Source organism: Tyto alba, unplaced genomic scaffold (genome assembly GCF_018691265.1).
Source record: "Tyto alba isolate M040663 unplaced genomic scaffold, T.alba_DEE_v4.0 Super-Scaffold_2, whole genome shotgun sequence".
In the NCBI taxonomy this organism is placed as follows: domain Eukaryota; kingdom Metazoa; phylum Chordata; class Aves; order Strigiformes; family Tytonidae; genus Tyto; species Tyto alba.
Window position 1 is genome coordinate 30,578,382 of NW_024881282.1, and position 20,686 is coordinate 30,599,067.

General features: G+C 46.1%; 1 protein-coding gene across 3 annotated transcripts in view; it reads left to right on the plus strand.

Moving 5' to 3' along the window:
* Window positions 1-20,686, plus strand: part of BTBD11 (BTB domain containing 11) — a 182,558-nt gene that overhangs the window by 119,559 nt on the left and 42,313 nt on the right. For all 3 annotated transcript variants that reach the window (XM_033004413.2, XM_042792525.1, XM_042792526.1), the window contains exon 4: window positions 11,983-12,135. In XM_033004413.2, coding sequence (XP_032860304.2) covers window positions 11,983-12,135 — 153 coding nt within the window. The remainder of the gene's footprint in view (window positions 1-11,982; window positions 12,136-20,686) is intronic.

The window sequence follows — 20,686 nt, forward strand, 5'->3', positions numbered from 1 at the left end:
ACTGCAGGAGGCAACGGGGGCAGCTCGCTGGCCAAGGAAATGAAGCCACCTCCTGTCGAAGCCCAGCAAACCCTCCAGTAACACAAGCCTCCACCCGTGTGCTGAGGCACGCTGCTCTGTCTCCCTGCCGTGCTGCTCAGCAGCCCTAAACCAGGCTTTCCCAGTACGGAGCCAAGAGTGCTTGGAGCGGCTTGGTGATGGGCATTCGGTTTTAGCACGGCTGTCATGGTGATGTGAATGCAAGCTGCTTTTTCAAGCCGGGCTCCGCGTTTACATCCCGATGTATGTATTGCGCTGTGCGCGTGAGCCAAACTCCGATCTGCACGTGTGCCCCGAGAGCCGCGCATCTGGGGCTTGGTTATTGTTTCAGTGTGAGGTCTGCATCTCAAAAGCAGCTGTAAATGGTATATAATACGGTATCTTCATTTAAATACTTTTATATTGATTCACAGAAGAGCATACCAGATAAAACTCTGTCATTAATGGTGTTACTGGGAATTTTGCCATTTGCCTTTGGATGGCATTTTGTTTCTTTCCAAGTTTGGGTCGCTCCATGAGCGTGCTTGTTGCTTTTTGCTCTATTGTTTCTGTGTATGGAAAAAAAAAAAAAACAACAACAACAAAAAAAAACAAAACAGAAGCAAAATGACAAGAATACAGAATTTTCTCATTTTTCTAACTTATTTTTAATTTCATGATTTGTCATCCAGCCTTGTCGTTGCAGAAGGCCTAACTCGTGTCCAAGAGTTGTTAGCGTGCACAAAAAAATAACCAAAATTAGGAAATACTTTCACCTGATCTGTAGTCCCCATCTGTGGGAGTAATGCCACTGCAACCAGTGGGAATATAAAGGTGAATAATACTGCGGCTCTGGTTTTGTAAAATTTCTGCCGACTTCGCTGTGGAAAGTGAAAAGGGCAGGAATAGTTGAAAAATCACTTTTAGTGTTTACTTTAATAGGTTTCCCTTTCTCGGAGGTCGCCTTAATACATGTTCTCTTCGTTAGAGCACTTGAAACGCTGATTATTTAGAACGCTTGTTCTTTGCTTTATTTTGAATACTCCGTCTGGCAAGACACCGTCCTTTGGCAGGGCAGTTTAACAACTGTGGTGTGCGGTTGGGGCCGGAGCAAGTACTCACTGTTATTGCCAAGAGCTTGTGGTCACTTTTGGAAGGAGCAGATACTCCTCCTGTTGCCTAATCAAACATGCGTCAGTACTTAGCGCGGGAGCGAGGCCGGGTTGTGCTCTGGAGCTTCATCAGCTGGATGCAACCATCCTGTGCTGCCCAGAGGAGACATCAGCAAAGCTGACTTCTCCGTAGTGCTCTGAGGAGGCTTTCTCCCTATTTCCCACTTTTTTTTTTTTTTTTTGACAGGCAAGCATGTTTTGTGGTCCATGACATACTTCTGGTGGTTTTGGTTTCTGTGATGGGTTTTTGTGTGTTGCGCGGGGGAGTGAGTTCGTTAAACATGACATTTGATATGCAGAATATTATCTGCAAGCTTGGTGCCGTACCTAGGTGCTGTATTCCCCCTCTTCTCCAGCTGTGGCAATTGCTTTTATGTTTGAAGAAGCCCAGAAGGAAGCAAGGAGGTCCAGGCATCTTTCCCCATCCTTGGCCTCTCCGTGCAGAGAAGCCAAGACTGAGTGCATCTGGCTGTAGGCAGTATTTCCATGAAATGGGGGTTGGCCTTGGCTCATGTGAAGCCAATTTGGCTACTGTCTTGGCCCCCTCCTTCCTGACTGTGCATGCCTAGGGTAGAGAGGGTTGCGAGATGCCTCCAGAGAGCTCCCCCGGCGCTTGTAGGGCTCGGTGGCCCCGTGAAGAGCTGCACCTGTCCTTCCCACCCATCTCCAGCCCACCTGGATTTCAGCCCTGAAATGAGTTGAATTAGAGAACTGCAAAGGCTCTGCATGTCCTTCTGTGAAGGCTGGATACGGGAGGGAAGCCGGTCTACTGGTGGTCCTGCCTGGCTTAGCACTTTCCAGCACGGAAAGCGGTACCTCCCTAAAAGTCTTGGGGGATGCATAAAATGGGATGTTTACCTTTGAGTAAAGCCAGGGCTTCATTTCTAGGAAGTGTTTCTCTGTGTTTTCTCTTCATGGAGGTAAAGAAAGGAGAATGCGGTGTGTTTTTAATAGTGTTTGTCTTTACATAAAAGGGAGAAACTATTATACAGCGAAGCTCTTGCTGGGGGGGCTGCTTTCATGGGGAGGGGAGGAGGTGGGAAGTGGCTGGGATTGATCAGAAAACCTGGAAAAGTTTCCTCACTTCCTAAATGCCAACAAACCCAACTGTAAGATGGATGTGTGACCCCCTCCCACCCCAAATTCATGTTCTTCTTTCGATCTGGTCACTTTGGAAGAAACCCTCTGATTTTTTGGCTGTGTTGTTTGCACAAACACAAGCCAGTCCTGCTAGGGTACCATGTAGATGGCTATTTTGGCAGGCGTGGAGGTACGGGGAGCGCGTGGGGTTGACCTGTTTGTGGGGTTCCCCTTCCCTAATTCATCCATCTTGGATGTGTTGGAGACACTTGTTTTATGCTGGGTGTTGCCCGTGAAAGCAGTGCTCCTCCAGTGCCTCCACCTGTGGGCAACTGTGGATTATTTAGGTTTGTTCATTCTTTTGCTTTCCTGGGTCTTAAAAAAAATAAATTGTAGATGAGGCCACTGTTACCGAGATTTCTTTCTTGCTTGCTGCTTCTGGTTTAATAAAAGGATCTGTCCCGTGGTTCTGTTTTGCTTCTCAGCCTCTATAACACTTCCAAAATTATTGCAAGTAATTTCTTAAGCACCGGAAAGCACAGAATCTGTAGTTGCAGATTTGTGTGATGGTTTTTTTCCTTAAGTGGTTCCTTACCCACTTTTATCCACAGCTGTACTGACAAAGTCCTCATTACTTCCTAACTCTCCATGTTCCCTATTAACAACTCATTGAGAAGCGGCTGCTCAGCAGCTCAGCGGGTCCAGAACCAGCCATTAATTCTGCTCACACGGCAGCAAAGTTCCTCCTCCAGCGTTTCTTCTGCCTCTCTGCCTTGCAGGAGCATTGACTCCCTGTACTGCCCGTCAGCCTTTAGCTTTTCCCCTCAGGTCTTAATTGAGCTGATGGATACGTGTCTGATTTTAACCTTCTTTTCACTCGTCCTTTACTACTTTTCCCTGTATGTGGAGCAATCCCTTAGGAAACTCCCATGGGATATTGCTTGCTTTTTATTTTTCTGCTTTCCTTGCATGCACACGCGCACAGACACGCACACACACACAAATATACACGTCAACTGCACATTCACACATGTGCAAATTGCCTGCAGTCATTCGTGACTAATGGGAAGGGTTTGGGTTATCATCTGAATTTTGTTCCATGCTTTGGATAGTTATTAGTGTACCTGGCTAATTAATATGATACAACCCTCTTAATGAGAGGAATATTCCACTGCTATAAAATAATCTGAAATCATCCAAAGCACCTTGGTTACTGGTACAGCCATGTCTGTTGTACAGAATAATACCCGCAGAACAATTTCAGTAAGAAGATACTGTCCCAGCTTTAAATTACTACGCGGTGCAAGCTCCATGGGTAGGGCACTCTCCAGCAAGAGCCAGCAGAGTGGAGGGAATGGTGGGGAATGCTGATGAAGAACAGGTTAAGCTCTAGCACTGGCAATGTGGAAGTCCTGCTTTGAAACCTGAATGAACCTTGCAATGTGTATCTGAAGGAGGGATTACACAGGCTTGACGAGCCAGTATGGCATGGCCCTATATAATTTTATCCACTATTTAATTGAAAACTTCACATGGTAAAACTGTGGCCTTGCCTGGTTAACACCAGGGTTGATTTGACTGAGAAGCACTGAAAAGAAATTCCAAATCCATCCTCACATAAATCCTCTAGATTTGCATCCTAAATATCAAACACCCCACTTTTTAAAAATCCTTCAGAAATGGTATTGGCAGCTGCCTGCAGCGTGTGAGATTACACGTTGCAGGAAATAGTTCAGGCAGTATTTGTAGCTGGGCTGTCAGACAGGATATCCTTGCTGGGCTGGGGCTATATCTAATTTATCAAGTTGGACTCTCGCTATCCGTGGGATGGCTATAGTATTTTTTCTAAATAGAGAATATTGTGTGCAGCACTGCAAAAACAGCACATTACCCAGGCCGTTCTGTGCCACGCTCCCAACGCTGGTGTCTCTCCAGGGATTTACGGTGCAGCCAGTTGAGTCGACCGGGATGTTAAAACTGCCTGTGAAATATCTCCCCATTGCGGTTCCCGGCTAAGTCATCACAGCTGCACATCAAGTTTCGGCCATTAATGTTTTTAGCACAGGAGGGGCAGTGGGGGCAGCTCATTCGAACGCTGGGGAGGAGTTCAAAACCTGTGACTTGCAGACCCTGGGGCATGGATGTCTTAGTACACAAAAGCATAAGGATAAACCCTTACCTCAGCCTAGGCGGGTCTCGCTGAGGCTTGCGTGAGGGCAAGGAGAATTGATCCTTTGGCTTGAATAAAATGCAGAATTGCTTTTTTTTTGGAGGCTGGCTACTTGGGTCACCCTTAGCTTGGGCTCCTGGAGTGGCAGAGGAGCTGCCTAGCGTGGGATAGCTGCATGGCTGCTGGGTCCCTGGGCAGGATTGGGACTGGCAGCTTTCTGAAGGCATCAGAAAGTATTTGCTCACTCTGAAGACAAGTAGCTTATAGTGTAAATATAAAATACCAATTTTGCAGCCCCAAAGCCCATCTGAAATGTATGTTAAACATTGGAAGAAACATGCTTTTCTCTCCTCTGGTAGCACGAAAAACAGACGAGCGTTGCATATATGGTTTCGGCATGTGTTCTAAATGAAAACTGTCAGAACTGAGGATGCTTTTTTATTCGTACATAAGGATTTTGTTTAAAAACCACCCATGAAAACATAAACATAAAACCAAACAAATGGAAAGCCCTTTTCATAATGTTGAAGTTGCTGACTCATATCTGCAAGCAGAAGCATCTTCCTACCTTTGTCTAGATAGGCATTTCCTTGCAAAAGTACAGCTCAGAGGCGCCCGTAGCTCCCAAGTTGCAAAAGCAGTCAGTAAAGCAGCAGTGACCTGCACGTTGGCTGCTGTGGCCATGCAGGTTTGCAGTCACCACTCCTTTGTTGGACTGAGTGAAAAAACTGAACACCTACCACAACGGCATCCTCCACAGTAGTTAAGGGATCCTGTAAATAAATCATCCAATAATTGAACAGTACAAAAGGTGTTTAAGCTAAAGCAAGGTCAGGTCTACACAGCTGTGTCCACTTCAGAGCTGGTGAAGCTGAGGGAGGGACAGCAGGAGGTGGCCGTGGGAATTCACATCCGAATACGATTAGCCCTCAGGAATTTATCCGTTCCCATCATGACGCAGACCATCAAGCCAGTCCTCTGCGTAGCAGTTAATACATGCAGCAAGTGTATGTGTGCGATGGGGCAAAGGCTCGGCGTCTGAAGAAGAGCAATGTGAAATGCCCCTGGAATTAGAGAGACTGCTGTGCTGCATTTGAAAGGCCGATTTTTTTTTTCTTTGAGCACTGTGATTATTTGGGAAGATCTCCTGTGCCACTCCTGATGAGCTCCTGGACCTGGAGTGCGCTGCAGGCTCTGCTGTGAACGAGGGGCTGGTGGCCTGCCCGGGGCTCGTGAGACATGGTGGTAGAGGAGGACTGAGCCTGGGTGAGGAGCATTCAAAGGTGATGAGCGTGATGTCAGGAAGGCGGGTTAAGTCTGCACGCCAGAGAAGGTGACAGACAAGGGTCCTTCGTTTGGGACTCTCATCGCCTGGCAAAAACGATTAGGGAGTCACCCACCAGAAGGGAGCTGTCGTGGTTTAGGCCTGATTGACAGCCAACCACAATGCAGCACCTCTCTCTCCCTTCCCATCCGGCAATGAGAAGGGACAGAGAACCAGGCTTGGGGTTCAAGATAGGACTGGGATGGGGAAAAATCCCCCTTTATGATCATGAGCAAAAGGCAGACTTGTTAGGGGAAGAAAAAAAGAACATACATTTATTACAGACACTAACAACACATAACAGAGTGAGACAGTGAGAAGCATTGCCACATCTTGAGAACACCTTCCCCCCACCCCTCCCTTCTTCCCGGGCTCAGCTCTGCTCCCAATATCTCTACCTCCTCCCCCAGGGGCGCAGGGGCAGGGAATGGGGGGTGCAGGCAGCGCTGCCACTTCCTTCATGTTCGGTGAGGGGAGTGTCCAAAACTTATTCCCCCCTGCTCCATTGTGGTCCCCCTCTCACAGGAGACAGTCCTCCACAAACTTTCTCTGACTTGAGTCCCTCCCACGGGCCGCAGCGTTCCCCACACTGCTCCGTCATGGGTCACTAACTTCCTCCGACTGGATTCTCTCCCACGGCTGCAGCCCTTCCCGAGCTGCTCCGGCGTGGGACTCCCCCGCATGCTGCAATCCTCCCAGCGCTGAATTACAGCAGCGGGGGCTGCCTTTTCCCATGAGACCCCGGCCTTCTTCGGGCACAGCACCTTGATCAGCTGAGCAGGAACAACAGGCTGTAAATCAATGTCTGCTCCACCGTAGATCTCCATGGGTGGCAGGGGGGGCCGCCCTGCCGTCTCCCCACAGGATACAGGGGGGTCTCTGCTCCGGCACACCTCCCCCCTCCTTTCTTCCTCCGTTCCTCCACTGACCTTGGTGTTCACGCAGCTGCAGCAACTCCTCCTCACCAGTCCCACTGCTCCTCACCACGTCCCTTCTTAAATACGTTATCGCAGAGGCGCAGCTGATGGGCTAAATTTCCTAAACAGAAGTGGAGCTGACGTGGAGCTGGGGAAGCTTTGAGAAGCTTCTCACAGGGGGCCGCCCCGATAGCCCCCTCCCCTGCCACCAAAAAACCCACCACTCACTCAACCCAGGACAGGAGCTCAGGAGGAGTCATCCCCATAGTGGGAACTGGTAGGAGAGAGTGAGTCAGGACACTGCTTTCCTGTCAGGGGTGTCCCACCAAAAAGGTGCATTACTCTCTGCAAGGGAGAGGGAGCGACTGGTGAGTGGAAGAAGTGCTTAACCTCCTGGGAAATCAAGAAGAGGGCGGGTGTGTGTGGTGGCCCTGCTCTTGAAGGACCGGGCAGCAAGTTGGACCATGAAGCCTCTGTCAATAGGCCTGCACCCTGCAAAGGTGGTAGGGACAGAGGAAAAACATGACCATGGGTTACTGGGAGCTGGGATTTGTAGGAGTGCTGTCCCTAGTCCTTTTGGAGCTCCAGTGTTGTAGCAGACAGTGTCCAGAAAGGAGCTTCATCGGCCTCCTCATAGACCCATGTAAAAATAATGAAGCATCCTATTGCATTTTGCAGTGTACATTTCTCATGCTCTTCCATCCAATGATTCTTCCTCTTTATATACAAGTATACTACTACTACTACTAATAATAATAATAATAATAATGCTAATAATATTATGACGATGATGAAATAGACTAAGCTATTGCATACGCATGATGGGACATTGAATATCTCTGCATGCCATGAAGCTGAGGAGGAAAGTGGTGGGCAGCCCAGGGCTGCTGTGCATGTCTTGGGAGGAGTGTGGGGTTTTCGGCAAAAAGTGGCACAATTGGAGTAGGTTATGCCTTACCTTTAGCCCCCCTCCCCCGATAACATTTGCTTTCTTGATGAGCCATCTGGTAATTTGAAGTGCTTCAGAGTTATTGACCCCACAAAAAAACCAAGAGAGGTTTGAGGTCCAATCGAGCATGAAGGGGTTGTTGGCCTTGCTCCGGAGGGGAGGATGCTGGGGAGAAGCATGGGCAGGTGCTGGCGGGGGGCTGCCATGTCTGAAGTTGATGTGGAGAAGGGCGTGTGATATCCAGGATGGGAGAGGAAGGCGAGCAGTCGTCCCTCATGGGGGGTTGCCAGCTGGGTATTGCCTGCAGATACCTGCAAGGCACAGGAACTCCCAGGTCCCCGAGCCATCCTGAAATAGATGTGAGAGGGGCGCGGGGTGGCAGGAGGGAACAGGGAGGGATGCTGCGTGGAGGGAGGAACCGGGGATGTGCGGGTTCGTGGGGCACTCATAATTCCCTTTTCTGTTCAAGCAATAATCTGGGGAGGGTGTGCTCCAAGAGGAGCCGGCTGTCCCCTTGACGAGGAGGGGGGGGTGACAGTGCCCAGAAGAGTCCAACCCTTTGGAATCTGCTTTTTCTTGCCCTCCCTCATCCCTCCCTCACCTCACAGCTCTTTTGCATGGGATGGGGATTGCTCTGTGCAGAGACCTCTCCCTGCATCCTGATCTGGCATGTTTTTCACCTTAGATGACAGTTCAGGATAATATGAGCCTGTGCCGAAAACCTGGTTTTTGGAGGGGGGCATTACTTAGGCTCACGCTTAACTTTGAACTGTGGTGAATTAAAGGATGGGAGCACACGTTTAAAGTTAAGCATGGGCACAGAGATGGGCTGGAGGAGGAGGTCAGAGCATTCAGTGACCCGCGCCGACAGTGATGTGCTTCTGCAGCAGCTGAGCTGGTTCTGACTGCCCTTCAGCAAACTCAAGCCCAGCACGTTCCCGCCATGGTTAGATTCATTTAATTAAGTTATGCGCTTCCAAAGGGTGTAACTAGGTGACTTACCTGCTATGTGTGTACTCTGGAACACAAACGTACGGAATTCTCCTGGTTGTTACCTGCCTTTGTACCAGGGGTAAATCAGTGTGTACAACACCGGTGATGTGATGCATTCACGTAACCTGCTTTCCTTTGGTGTTATGTGAAAAGTGAAACATTTCTTGCTGATGTCGCATTGTCTTGTGGGTGGTCACACCCCTATAACTTTGTGTTCGCCTTTCTTCTTTGGCACAGAAACAGTATTTTTTTTAAAAAAATGCCCTTCACATGGTGCATAGACTCTTGAAGGGTATTTTTAACCTCTTGCACTCAGCCATATTTGGTTCTTTTCTCAAAATATAAATTCCCTGACATGCTCAGACATGCAGTGATATTTTTTTTTTTTTTCCTTGGAAAAAGTAATGTAATATTGTGAGTGAACTCCACATCCTCATGTAGGGACTGAAATTGGCCTTTAGAGAAAATCCCCCTGCTTCCACAGAACACCGATTCGCTTCCCTTTCAGGATTTATTGCACCAAGTAGCCACATTCATTTCTATTTCTCTGCTGAATTTTTTTAAGACCAGGAAAAAAAATGCAATTTTATAGTGCAATTATCACAGCTCCCGTAAATAATTCTATTTGCTCTGCTCCTTAGTGTGGTGGGACAGATTTTGTGCTGAGTGAGTTTCTGGCCCACACCAGGGGAGGACAGAGCGTGAATCCCTGAGTCCCCTGTTCAGCCGCGGCCCTCTGCTTTCCTGTTCACCCAGCAGATGTTGCAGGAATGTGCCGTACAAGCCAATCTTCATTTCTCTGATGCAGACCGCATTCGCTCATGCAAACCATAACCTAGAATTGAGTTTCACTTCAGTTGTTTCCCTAGCACCAAGCTTCATGGGTAACTATATGCATTTTTACACTTCCAGTGTGATTTGCAGCTCCCTTTCCGCTGTTTGCTCAGCAAGTGATGAAAACAGCTCTCACTGATCACTTGTCCCCAGCTACTTAATGCTGCGAGAGCGGGTCCCTTTCGCTCCGAGGACACATGTCACGGGTGATTTGGGAAGCAGGTCACTTTCCAGGGGCAGATACACCCCTGCTTCTCCCCTCTCCCTCCTCTGACTGCCACCACCGTCATGACAAATGAGCTGGTTTCTGGAAATCGTTTCACAGGAGCTGGGGGAGAGGATGTTCTGTCCTTATCTGCCTCCTTAACGTGGCCATGGCAGGTTTGGGGAGAGCAAAAAGCCTCGGAAACAAAAGCAGCCTGGTCTTGAGGCAATGGTGATGTGCTTGACTAGAATAATGATGAAAGCGGCAAGTCAGCCAAAGACATCATATTTCAAAAGGAGGTTGTTCATTTAAGCGCCTGTGAGATTTGGGAACCCGGTGTCCTGTGGGAAGTTAGCGGCCTCGGGGCTTCTCTGTCCTTTGGCGCTTTTAAAATATCTCATCGCTCCACAAGAATATTAATATCAGAGCTATGTAAAGTCAAGTCTTCAGAAGAGAAATATCTGGCATAAAGAGCTATAAATAGGAAAAGGATATTCCAGAATCAATATCTTCTTAAATTGTTTTTCTCAAGGTAGATCCTTTTGGGGTAACATTATATATTTAAAATGTGAAGTATTTGCCTACTGGGCACCTAATCCCAACTTCCCGCCCTGCCCCTTCCTCCCTGAAAAGGGACCACAGAAGGAAAGGCAAGTAAGGGAAAGCAATAATGAATGAAAAGGAGCAGGAGAAGGGGAGGGAGCAAATATAGGGGATGATGGTGCACTAATAGGAACATTTCCAGTATCAGAATGATAATACTGAGCTAAGAAACAGAGGAAACATACAGTTAAAGAGGAGGGGAAGGGGACCCACATAGGAAGTGAGACAAAAGAAGAAGGTTCAGAAGAAGGTAAAAGTAGGTTAATTACAGACACACCTTGAAGACAGTAGTCATTTACAAGTTTCACTTTCACTTTTTTTTTTTTTTTTTTTTAATATTCCATCAATCTCTGTTAACATCCCTTAGCCACGGTATTTACTTTACAGTGTGGATGAAACAGTCTCACTGTGCCTAAACAGTTTTCAGCAGTCCTGTCTAAACACAGGACTATTAGCATAGCTTTCAAGTAGCCCTTGGACAGATTTATTATTTTTTAATGATTTTACAGTTTTTAGAATTTTACAGTATATTGCTATAAAGAGGGATATTTTCCACCCTTCCTCATCCCTTCCCCGCAGAGACTTGTCTTCTGTGTACAGCTGTGGGGGAAACACCCATTTTGGACACCCCAGCTAAGTGATGAACCAGACACCAAAACCTATTGAGGATGGGAGGGCAGCTCCGCCTTGATCTAACCAGCAGCAACCTCCCAGGGTGTTCAGCTGTGAGGATATTTTATTATTTTTATCTCCACGCTAGGACTTGAAGCTATGGTTCTTGTTTAAGGTTTGGCATTTTACTCTTGATCCCCAGGTAATTTTTAGCATCGATGGGGCAAACCGTATGCTGTGTGCTTCATCTAAGGCTTGGGCAGCTCCCGCTGGGACACGGGGCTGTTCAGATCTTGTGAAGGACTGTGTCTCTGGTAGCGTCCAAACTTTGCTCAAGTGGGGGCTTTTGACCCGGGGTCCCACTATCCACTTTGGGCGGCAGATTTGTGTATTTTTGCTCAAGTGGCAGAACAGATGGCACCCAAAGGTGTAGAGGTTTGAAACCGCTAAAAGCGAAAGGAAGCAGTCTGGTTTCTGACGCTGCTCACAGATAAACCTCCACAGTGCAGCGGGACGAGCTGCAAAGGTCCCCGCTCTCAGCGCTGAGCACGAGGCGCGCGTTGTAGCGGTGGGAGATGCTGGAGACTTCCCTGGGCGTCACCTCTCCGTCCCTGGCACCCTGGGGTGGGGGCATCCCCTCTCTTTGCCCTGGTCCCTTCTCGTGTCCCTACTGCAAGGTGGCTGGGGTGTGCACCCAGCCCGGTGCGCCAGCTGTCGAAGGACGTGGTCCTGTGTCAGGCTCCTGCCCTCTTTTCGGGATACACTGTGTGAAGGAAGGGGGGTGGGGGGGTGGGTGGGGAGGGCTTGCCAGCAGGTGCTCTGACCTCACGGGAGCCACATAAATGAGCGCGGCTCATAAATCTCACTCTTCAAATAATCCTGCTCCAGAGACAGGATGAGACATCTTGATTTAGATCCGCTTGAAATTTGCTGAGCTGGTTTGCTCTCCCGTGCTTTCGATTTGCTTGTCTCCTTCTCTCTCTCTGTACCTATATATTCTCACACATCTATACGCATGCACACATACACACCTTCCCCCTCTCTCTGTATACCTGTTATTCTGATGCTAGTGTACTGTAGCAGTCATGTCTGTATGCTTTCCCAGGCCGTTCATTGTGCTGCCTCCCCTGATGGAGTGGATACGGGTTGCCGTGGCTCACGCGGGGCACCGTCGCAGTTTCTCGGTGGACAGCGATGACGTACGGCAGGCAGCGAGGCTCTTACTGCCGGGAGTTGACTGCGAACCTCGACAGTTAAAGTAAGTCCATAAGAAAAAAAAAAAAAAAAAAAAATTCAGCTGCTTTGTGCAAATTGTCTCTCTCTTTCCAAAGTGACAGCGAGCGAGCTGGCAGGCAGAGGGCTCTGTTATTGTCTTGAGAGGTGCATGGATGCTCGGGCTCGTCGCTGCGTGCGTTGCAAAATCGGCTCCTGGTATTCGCTCACATCCGTGGATAAGCTGGTTGCATGGTAATAGGTGCCTGAATATCTCACAGCTGGATTGAGCCTGTAATCCGCTCATCAGAACTGATATGGTGGTGTTATTTTCTCTTACTATTGGGTTCTGCTTGCTAATGAGGGGCTGAAATCTTCTGCTAATTGTGTGCCTCACGTTGCTTTGCTATAAAATACCGAAATGTAATTGGCAGGGCTGCAGATATTTTTCAGGGCTTTGTTTTCAGCATTAATGCTTAAAGGGCACATTTAAACTTATAGGTAAGGCTACTTCTTGCAGTAAAATTGTGTTTTTCGTGCTAATGTCAGTGCAAATTAGTTGTAAATGTCAGCCTGGATAATTTGACTTTTTCATGTATCAGATGTGACCTTTTGGTTTTCTAATGAAATCTTAAAGTATTTATTGCCAGGATATGTTGTTAGAGTGTGTTTTGCCTTATTAGTATGTACATGTATAAAAGCATGATCTAGGGCTATATAGTCAAGAATGTATTTGGTTTTGATTTTCATATGAAAAGGCATTTTGAATCTGCCAAAGTAGAAATTACTCACTGCTGTTGCTTAACACATCTGTATATAAAACCCAATTTTCAGCAGTCTGCCTCTTCATACAACAATAGGTGCATTCTTTCCTGCAACACAGAAAGCAGACAGATGATCTACATGATTAGCTGTGACAACCTGCATCAGGGCAGCTGCCTTCTGTTGACTCTGGCCTTGACGTGCTCTTTCACCAGAGAGTATGATACTTTACTTTGAGATCTGCATAGTCACAGCTATTCAATATTTAATTGAAGAAATATGTTGAATTTCAAAAGCGAAATCTTGAGCGTTTCAGATTTCAAATCTTGGCTGTAATTGCTTCTCTTTGGTGTGACCATCTTGGCCCTCACTTTCACAAGTGCAGCATTTTGCATCCCTACTGAAATGTCAGGACTTCTAGGTACTATACACTTTCTGAAGACCTAGCACTTGGTTTTGAAAAGGCAGAATTAATTTAATAACTCTTTCGGTATTTAGGTAGGATGGCAAAAAAGGCAATAATGTTTCTACTCTACATCTTCTGTCTTAAAAAGTAAGGTAGATACAGTTAAATATCTGTTCATTAAAAACCCAAAATATACTATTCTTATAGCTGTGTTTTGACTGTGTGTATATGTCTGTGTATATATATATATATATATATATTGCCATCAACTGTTAGAGAATTTACCAGGAGTTTCAAAATAATTTGAATTTGGGGAGAGTTGTATTATGCTGCAGAAGAATTTATTAATTATGAGGAGCAAATCAGCACTTAGTTTAAAGGTGCCATCAGGAATTCATGTCGTAAAGAATAGAAGTGATTGCTGTTGTCCTGCTTGTTTTGCAAGTGGGAATGAGCCTGAAGAGCACAGCCTGGGATTAATCAGGTGGGAGTGAAAAGATAAATCATTCTTGTAACAAATTCTGGATTTTAGAGACACCAGACTTTGCGATGTGCACACGTTTGACTGCAGGGGCCCGATTGACCCACTGATGTCCCAAAATTACAATCTCACTCTATTGTGCTGGTAGAGGTCTGTAAGTGAGTGTCCGTGTACTTTGGGTTTTATTTTAAGGTCTGCGTCTACTGCCAGCATAGTGCAGCAGGTTCTTTGCGTAGCTGCAAATCAGGGTTTGGCTGCCTGTAGTCCCGAGATCAAAGGAAGGACCGAGCTTTTCTGAAGAATAATGTGAGGCATCGGGATGTTAATTTTAAATGTTGCAGGTTGTAATTTTTTATTTGTATTTGGTGTAGACCCTCAGCACTTCTCATTTCCACTAGGCCAAGTGCTACCTTTTCATGCCTCCCCGTTAGGGGGGAAGTGTTTCCCACTGTCAACTCTTCAGCAAGCATCAATTCCATAAATACAAACGCTGGGTGGGGGGGCTACAACAACTTTGCAGGGGATGGCTTTTCATATAAACTGTGCGATGGATTTTAAATCCGCTGGAAGATTTTAAATGCAGTTAACTTGATATATTTTGTGACTTTTATAAAAATGGCTTAATAAATAGGACCTGGAAACTGGTTCAGTTTCTAGGCTATTCCTAGCAGTCTCCTTTAGTCCCTAAAATATAGATACCCAAAACGAAAAGTTCCCATGGTCCCGTGTGATATTGCATCATTCCTCAGTGTTGATTCACAGCCTGTCACTGAAAATGCAGAAAGCAAAATCAGCTTCCACGCTGAAAAAACACACATGCGTAGAAATTGAGAGATTGTCAGGATCTGAAAGGCTATGAAGTTCGGGATCAGTTTGAATAAAAACCAAATATTCAGTTTCTTATCTGAACTACAGCATGGAGGTCTCCCAGCAGATTCCTGTGACACTTCCCAGCACAATCACATACTCCAGCAGTGAGGTTCCTGATATGTGGCTTTGTAAATCGTCTCTGCTTTCTTCCTGCCTTTCATTCCAATACTTCCTCTCTTTCTCCCCTCTTCTGATCTTTTGTTAAAAATCCATTGCATTTCATACATTTCATGCAACGTTTTCATCTCCTGAAGGAGAAGCTGCTCTTGCTCTGGGTAGAGGAGTGAGGGAAGCTGGATTCAGGCAGGAGCTGCCTGTCTCCCCAGTCTCTTTTTCTTTACAGCAGCAGGCATGCCAGAAAGATTTTTCCCTTTCCTCCTCCTTGAGAGATGAGCAGAGATATAAATGTTCACCTTTCCCCATGAGTAGAAGCTTTAGATAGGCCAGTCGTCTCTAGCTTTTTCAAGGAGGTTGGTTTCACAGATGGATTGACTGCTGGATTCACAGCAGCTAGCTGAGACAGAAGCCTAAGTTGTGTCCAAAATATTCTTTGTGATAGTAGGAGACCAGACTTAAATAAAGTCTCGCCTGTACCCAGGCCCTGTTGGGCCACCTGAGGCAGCTGGATATAGCCAGTAGAGAACCCTGCAAAGTAGCTCTCAGCTGGCATAAAGCTGGTGAAGGTGGGTTCTCTGTTCCTTTTATTTTATTATTTTATAGACCTCTTATTAATGGAGGCATGAGGGATGAAGGTAATTTGTTGCCAAAAAGGGACATGGTGGAAAAAATGTGTTGACCTGCCTTTCTCCTGCGATAAGTTACCATCACTTCTCAGTCTGCACTGGGTCTGGCTGATGGCAAACAGATGCCTCTTTCTGGCTGCTCCTTCACGTCTGCCAGGAGTCCCTTTCCCCATGCTCCACCTAAACACAAGAAGTTCTTTGCATGTCTTTTCCTTCCTTCATTCTGTGGGACACTTGTTTAAAACAGAAACCCCACAATGTGTTAGACATGCGGAGGGAGGGATTGCTAATGGATGACTATATCTGGGGACTGGAGGCTGGCAGTGGAGAAACAGAGCAAGGGAGGAGCATCCTGTATTGCTGAGCACAAAGTCTGGCGTGTTCGCTGTCGGGGTCAGTGGCTTCATTTCTGGTTGAAATATATCGTGGCAATCCTGGAGGACATAACGATGATGAAACAAACTGACCAGAGAGAGGTGGTAATGTCATGCGAGGGACTGTTACTTGGTTACTTTTGCACCTGACTGGATAAAGGGCAATTTTCTGGCCAGTCAGAGGTTAAAAGAAGGATATAGTCATGTGTGTGTGTGTGCATGTGCATGTTCGTTCTGATATCCAGAAGCAGCAAAAAATGAAGAAAAATCCACAGTCTTGGATACGTCAGTGCAGTTTGCCTCAACAAAGGGCAATTCCCATGTGTTGTTTGAAGCATTTTCTTCTGCCCTCAGCATTGCCTCAGACCTCTTTGATTCCAAGTTATCCCCTGTCCAGATTCTCTGGGAAAGCTGCTTTCCCTGGGTGTTTCTGGTCCTGACAAGCAGCCCCCTTGCCCTTGAGAAGGGCTCTGGGTTCTGCTGAAGGGAATCGGGTCTTCACTCCTGTTTTTTCTGGATTTTCCTGGATTTTTTTCTGGAAATTTCCTGGATTTCAGGAAATCGCAGCTTGCCCTCTCCGAGGGTTGGGTTCTAGCTCCCGAACCCCAAACATCCCAGCTGGATAGCTGATCCCCAGCTTGTCTGGGGAAGGAACGCCCAGTGGGATTGCTGACCTAGCCTACATCAAGGGACCTTCCTGGCCTCTGAATGAAGAGGAGCACTGACCGTGTCCCCACGGCACCAAAACACTCCAGAAGTGTTGTCCAAGAGGCTGGGAATTTCTCCGCAGCCATGGCAGTGTCTGGAAGCCCTCTCATGCTCGTTTGTCTCCTGTCCTCTTGCCCAGCAGGCTGCAAAGCTCCTGGCTGGGATTTAGAGAAGCAGGGTTTGGTCATCTTGAGGAGTGGTTTCTTCTTATCCATAGGTGACAAGCCTTTCTCTTGTATGGTGGAGAAGCAAGATTGTTCCCTGTAGCATTCATTGCTGTCTACCATTACCACGCCCTGGAGGCAGGTGCCACACTGTGGCAGGAGGAGCCCTCAACAAGTCCGTAAAGAGGTCTGAAGTCCTTTTTGGCAGCTGTACTCAAAGCGCAGCGATGGGAAATGGCATTTTTGCTGTCGGGATCCTGACGGGTCGAGTCCCACAGGGGTCTGCCTTCTTCTTGCCCCAGCCCATGTTGGAAATGGAACCCGTGAAGGCCCGTTGGGCTCTGATACCACCAGGGTGCCCATGAGAAGCAGCACAGTCCCTCATTTGCAGTCCCTGGTTGTTGGGGGGACGTTTGAGGACAGAACTAGGCAGTGGGGTTTGCAGACCGAGCCCGCTGATGCCGTCAGAGCCCCCCCGGACATTCCAGTCAAATTTAGTTGGAGGTGGCAGCATTGCTGCCGGTCAAGGCAGAGCTGGAGAGAGCAGGAGCCGGTGTGACAGGGCTTCTGCCTGTGCGCATAACTTGATCCCCTTTAATTGCTTGCTCATACACTTCAGCAGCATTTTGGAGTTATGGCTCTGTTCCCTGAGGGTGCTGGGCTCATGTGTAGTCAGCACAGCAAATATCCCTTTTCTCCTCCGCCTGGCTGTGAGTCTGGATCCTATATCTGCTCCTAGCCATGTGCATGCACATTTTTCTCCTCTTTCCCTGGGATGCAGAGGTGAAATTGTTATGTATAAGTATTGGCCTTGAGGAGGCACCTGTGAGAGGTGTGCATCAGTGCCAACAGAGGCCATCACCCAAGAACTCAAGTGAATACTTTGCCTCTGTTTTTAGGAAGAAAATCCTGGGGGGAAAAGGAAAAATAAATAATAGCAGCAAGGTTATGAAAATAGAAAAACAGAAATCAAAAGGCAAGGAAATTATGCAGCTTAATGCACTCAAATTGAGGTGACTGGATAACCTCTGTCCTAGTGAGGAGAAGGAGCTGCCTCACAAAATCAGAGGGTCAAAGGGAAATATTTTTAACAAAGCCCAGAATGGTGCCATAACTCTAAGGATTAATAATAGTAATGCCCAACATTTGAAAAGAATGAAAAATGATCTGAGGAAAATTCCAGGCTGTTAGAGAAAGGCCTTTGGATGTTTTTTCAAGCAAAGAGTGATTAAAGACATGTTGTTGAGGGGAAAAATGGGATAAAATGTGACACACATTTTCTAAAGATAGATCTTGCCAGACTAATCTAATAGCTTTTTGTAAAATAACTAATCTTCTACCCCAAGGAAATTCACTAGATTTCATCTATTTGGACTTGAGTGAACAATTTGATGAAGTCCATGCAGGGAGCTACTGAAATGGGGAAGATGGGGATTAGTAATGGAATTGAAAAGGGAGCAGGGTTTGGCTTCAAGAGAGGTGGCAAGAGCTGGGCTGGCTGTGATGGGGTTACAAGCAAAGATCTTTAGCTCTCACTCTTAAGAACCGGTCTTTTTTAATTTTCGGAAAGGGTTTTGGCACAAATCTTAGCAGTGTGCTCATGAAGTTAAAATTTGCTGATGCCACGATGGTGAGAGCCATTGTCCTCACAGAGGAAGTTTGGGAAATCTTCCAGGAAAAAGTGGATGACCTTGAGGGCTGGGACGAAAGAAATGGGATGAGATGCAGTTTTCCACAAATGGAAGGCAAACACGTGGAGATTAATTGGAAAAATACATACTGCAGTGTATATGTAACATGTATAATATATATGCAGTATAATATATACTTTATTGGGAGCTGAGTATTGGAAAGGTGGTAGTAAAGACTGTAGAGCAGTATTTCATCTCAGAATGATTGTAAACCACAAAAGTGGATTTTTCCTCAGCCCTGAAAAAAGCAAGTGCATTTTAAGGATGCATCAGGAGAGGTATTTCCAGTAGAAGAAGGAAAACACTGGTGCCTCTGTACGTGAAAGTGGTAGGAAGTGATGCAGAATTGAAAATCCTGTGCCCAGGTCAAGAAAATATTCACATTGGATCGGGTAGAGAGAAATGGGCTGGGGTGGTTTGAGTTTTGACAAAACGTTCTCATGGAAGAAGACTAGAAGAAAGGGGCTCATGGAGCTGATCGAAGTGGGTGCTGAGGGAACGTGTGACTCTTCTCCAGAAATTCATCAGGATTAAACGCTGTGGAAGGAAAAATGCCCTATTTAAAGGGCAGAGTGGACACAGGAATATGTGAATATTAAAAAGTCATAAGTAAGTTCAAACTGAAAGTGTAGGTGGATCCAAGCCTTGCTGCAGCATAGGGCTGGGTTTATTAACCCTCCACTCCCATACGCTCCCGCAACCTCTGCCCTGTCGCAGCCTCACCCAGGGCTCCGAGCTGCGTTTACAGCTCTGATCTAGAAAGATGTCTGGGCAAATGCCGTGTCTGAATGCCTTTGAAAACCTGTCCTATTTTCCAATTAGCCTTGGCCTGAGAATACCCAAGCCTGCTTTTCTGTCTGCGACCATCCCTCTTGATGAAGGCTCTCTAGGAAAACAGCATTATCAACCTCAAGAGTGAAGCTTATTTAACATGAGAGCATCCTTGGCTCATTCTAGAGAGTTTTCTTAAGACTGTGGAAAGGGAAAAATACAGCAGCATAAAGGGAAGCTGTTCTTTCAGGGCAGTCTATGCCACTTACCGTGTCATCTTAATAGACATACGAAATTCTAACTTGCAAGTGAAAGAGGAAGAGTTGTATTTAATGTTTTATTTATGGAAATCCTGTGCTTGTACTAGAGCATGAAAATATAAATAGACTTTAATAGAGATTTGAAGGCAGAAAAATATTTCCACTGCTCTTCACTCTCTTAAAATGCAATGGGTGAGGGGCTGAGTTTCTGGAGAGAGAGGAGAGTTCAAAGTTGCTAGGAAATTCTACTATTTAATTAGATACAGCCGCTTTTAAGTAGGGACGTTTGGTGTTTGCTTAGCTCCTTGAATGTCCTTGTTCTTCACACAAATTTCACTAATCCTTTAACACCATCCATGGCTATTGCTGTAATTAGACACAAAAATGCCAAACCAGTAAGCAGTGGCGAACAAGCTACTTGACAAAATCCAGCAGTCCCTTGGGGCAGATGGTGCCAGTGGATGAAGGAGATTTTATTACTTAAAAGGTGGAGCACGGGTTTCCTGAGGTGAATCTCAACCTCTCCTGCCAACTGGCTGCTTGAAGACAACAGTAATAAAAAAAAAAAATATTGAATGGGAGGACCTTGTCCTCAGTTTCTCCTTCACTTTTAGGGATAAACACACTTGTATTTTTACAGTCCTTAGGATCCAGCCTTCTTGGATTTTCCCATTGTAAGCAAGTTCATTACTGTTTTATATGCTCCATCTCTATACACATTCCTGAATATAATAATCAGGGTATAGATGGCATACTTGGTAAAGACTTGTTCTATCTGTTCATATGCAAGATGAATCTGTACCCAAATTTTCCAATGATCTGTTGGCCTTATTCAAAATGTGAAGTCAGATTCAATTTTTATCATGGTTCCTGGCCTTCTACATGGAACTGTAATATTAAGAGTGTTTTGAAATATAGATTTGGGTCTTGATTTGATAGTCACATCACTTTTTAAATGTATTTTCCAGTATCTATAAACAATTTATTCTCAGACCTTCCAGAAGAATAAGAGGTTGGCTAATAAATATCCAGAGTATTTTTATTTTCTTGTCTTAGTTTGGCTCCTGGTTAAAGTAAATGGAGATATTTAATGTCTGCATTAAAAAGTAGTGCTCTTCATCACTTTGATCAACATGTGTGTGCTTATGTTTCCCTAATACTGAAAATGCAAATAATTGTCTCAATACAGATTTTATAGTTCCGTCCTATTAATATCAGCATTATAAGCCCTTTTAAAGCACCACATCGGAAAAAAGAGTGCTCACAAATTTAAATGAAATCGTCTGCTGCTCCTGCTATTGTCATTTGAGTCTGTAGTCTCACTGAAGAGCCCCAGGCAAGGAACAGGACCCTTTTGTGCTACAGGC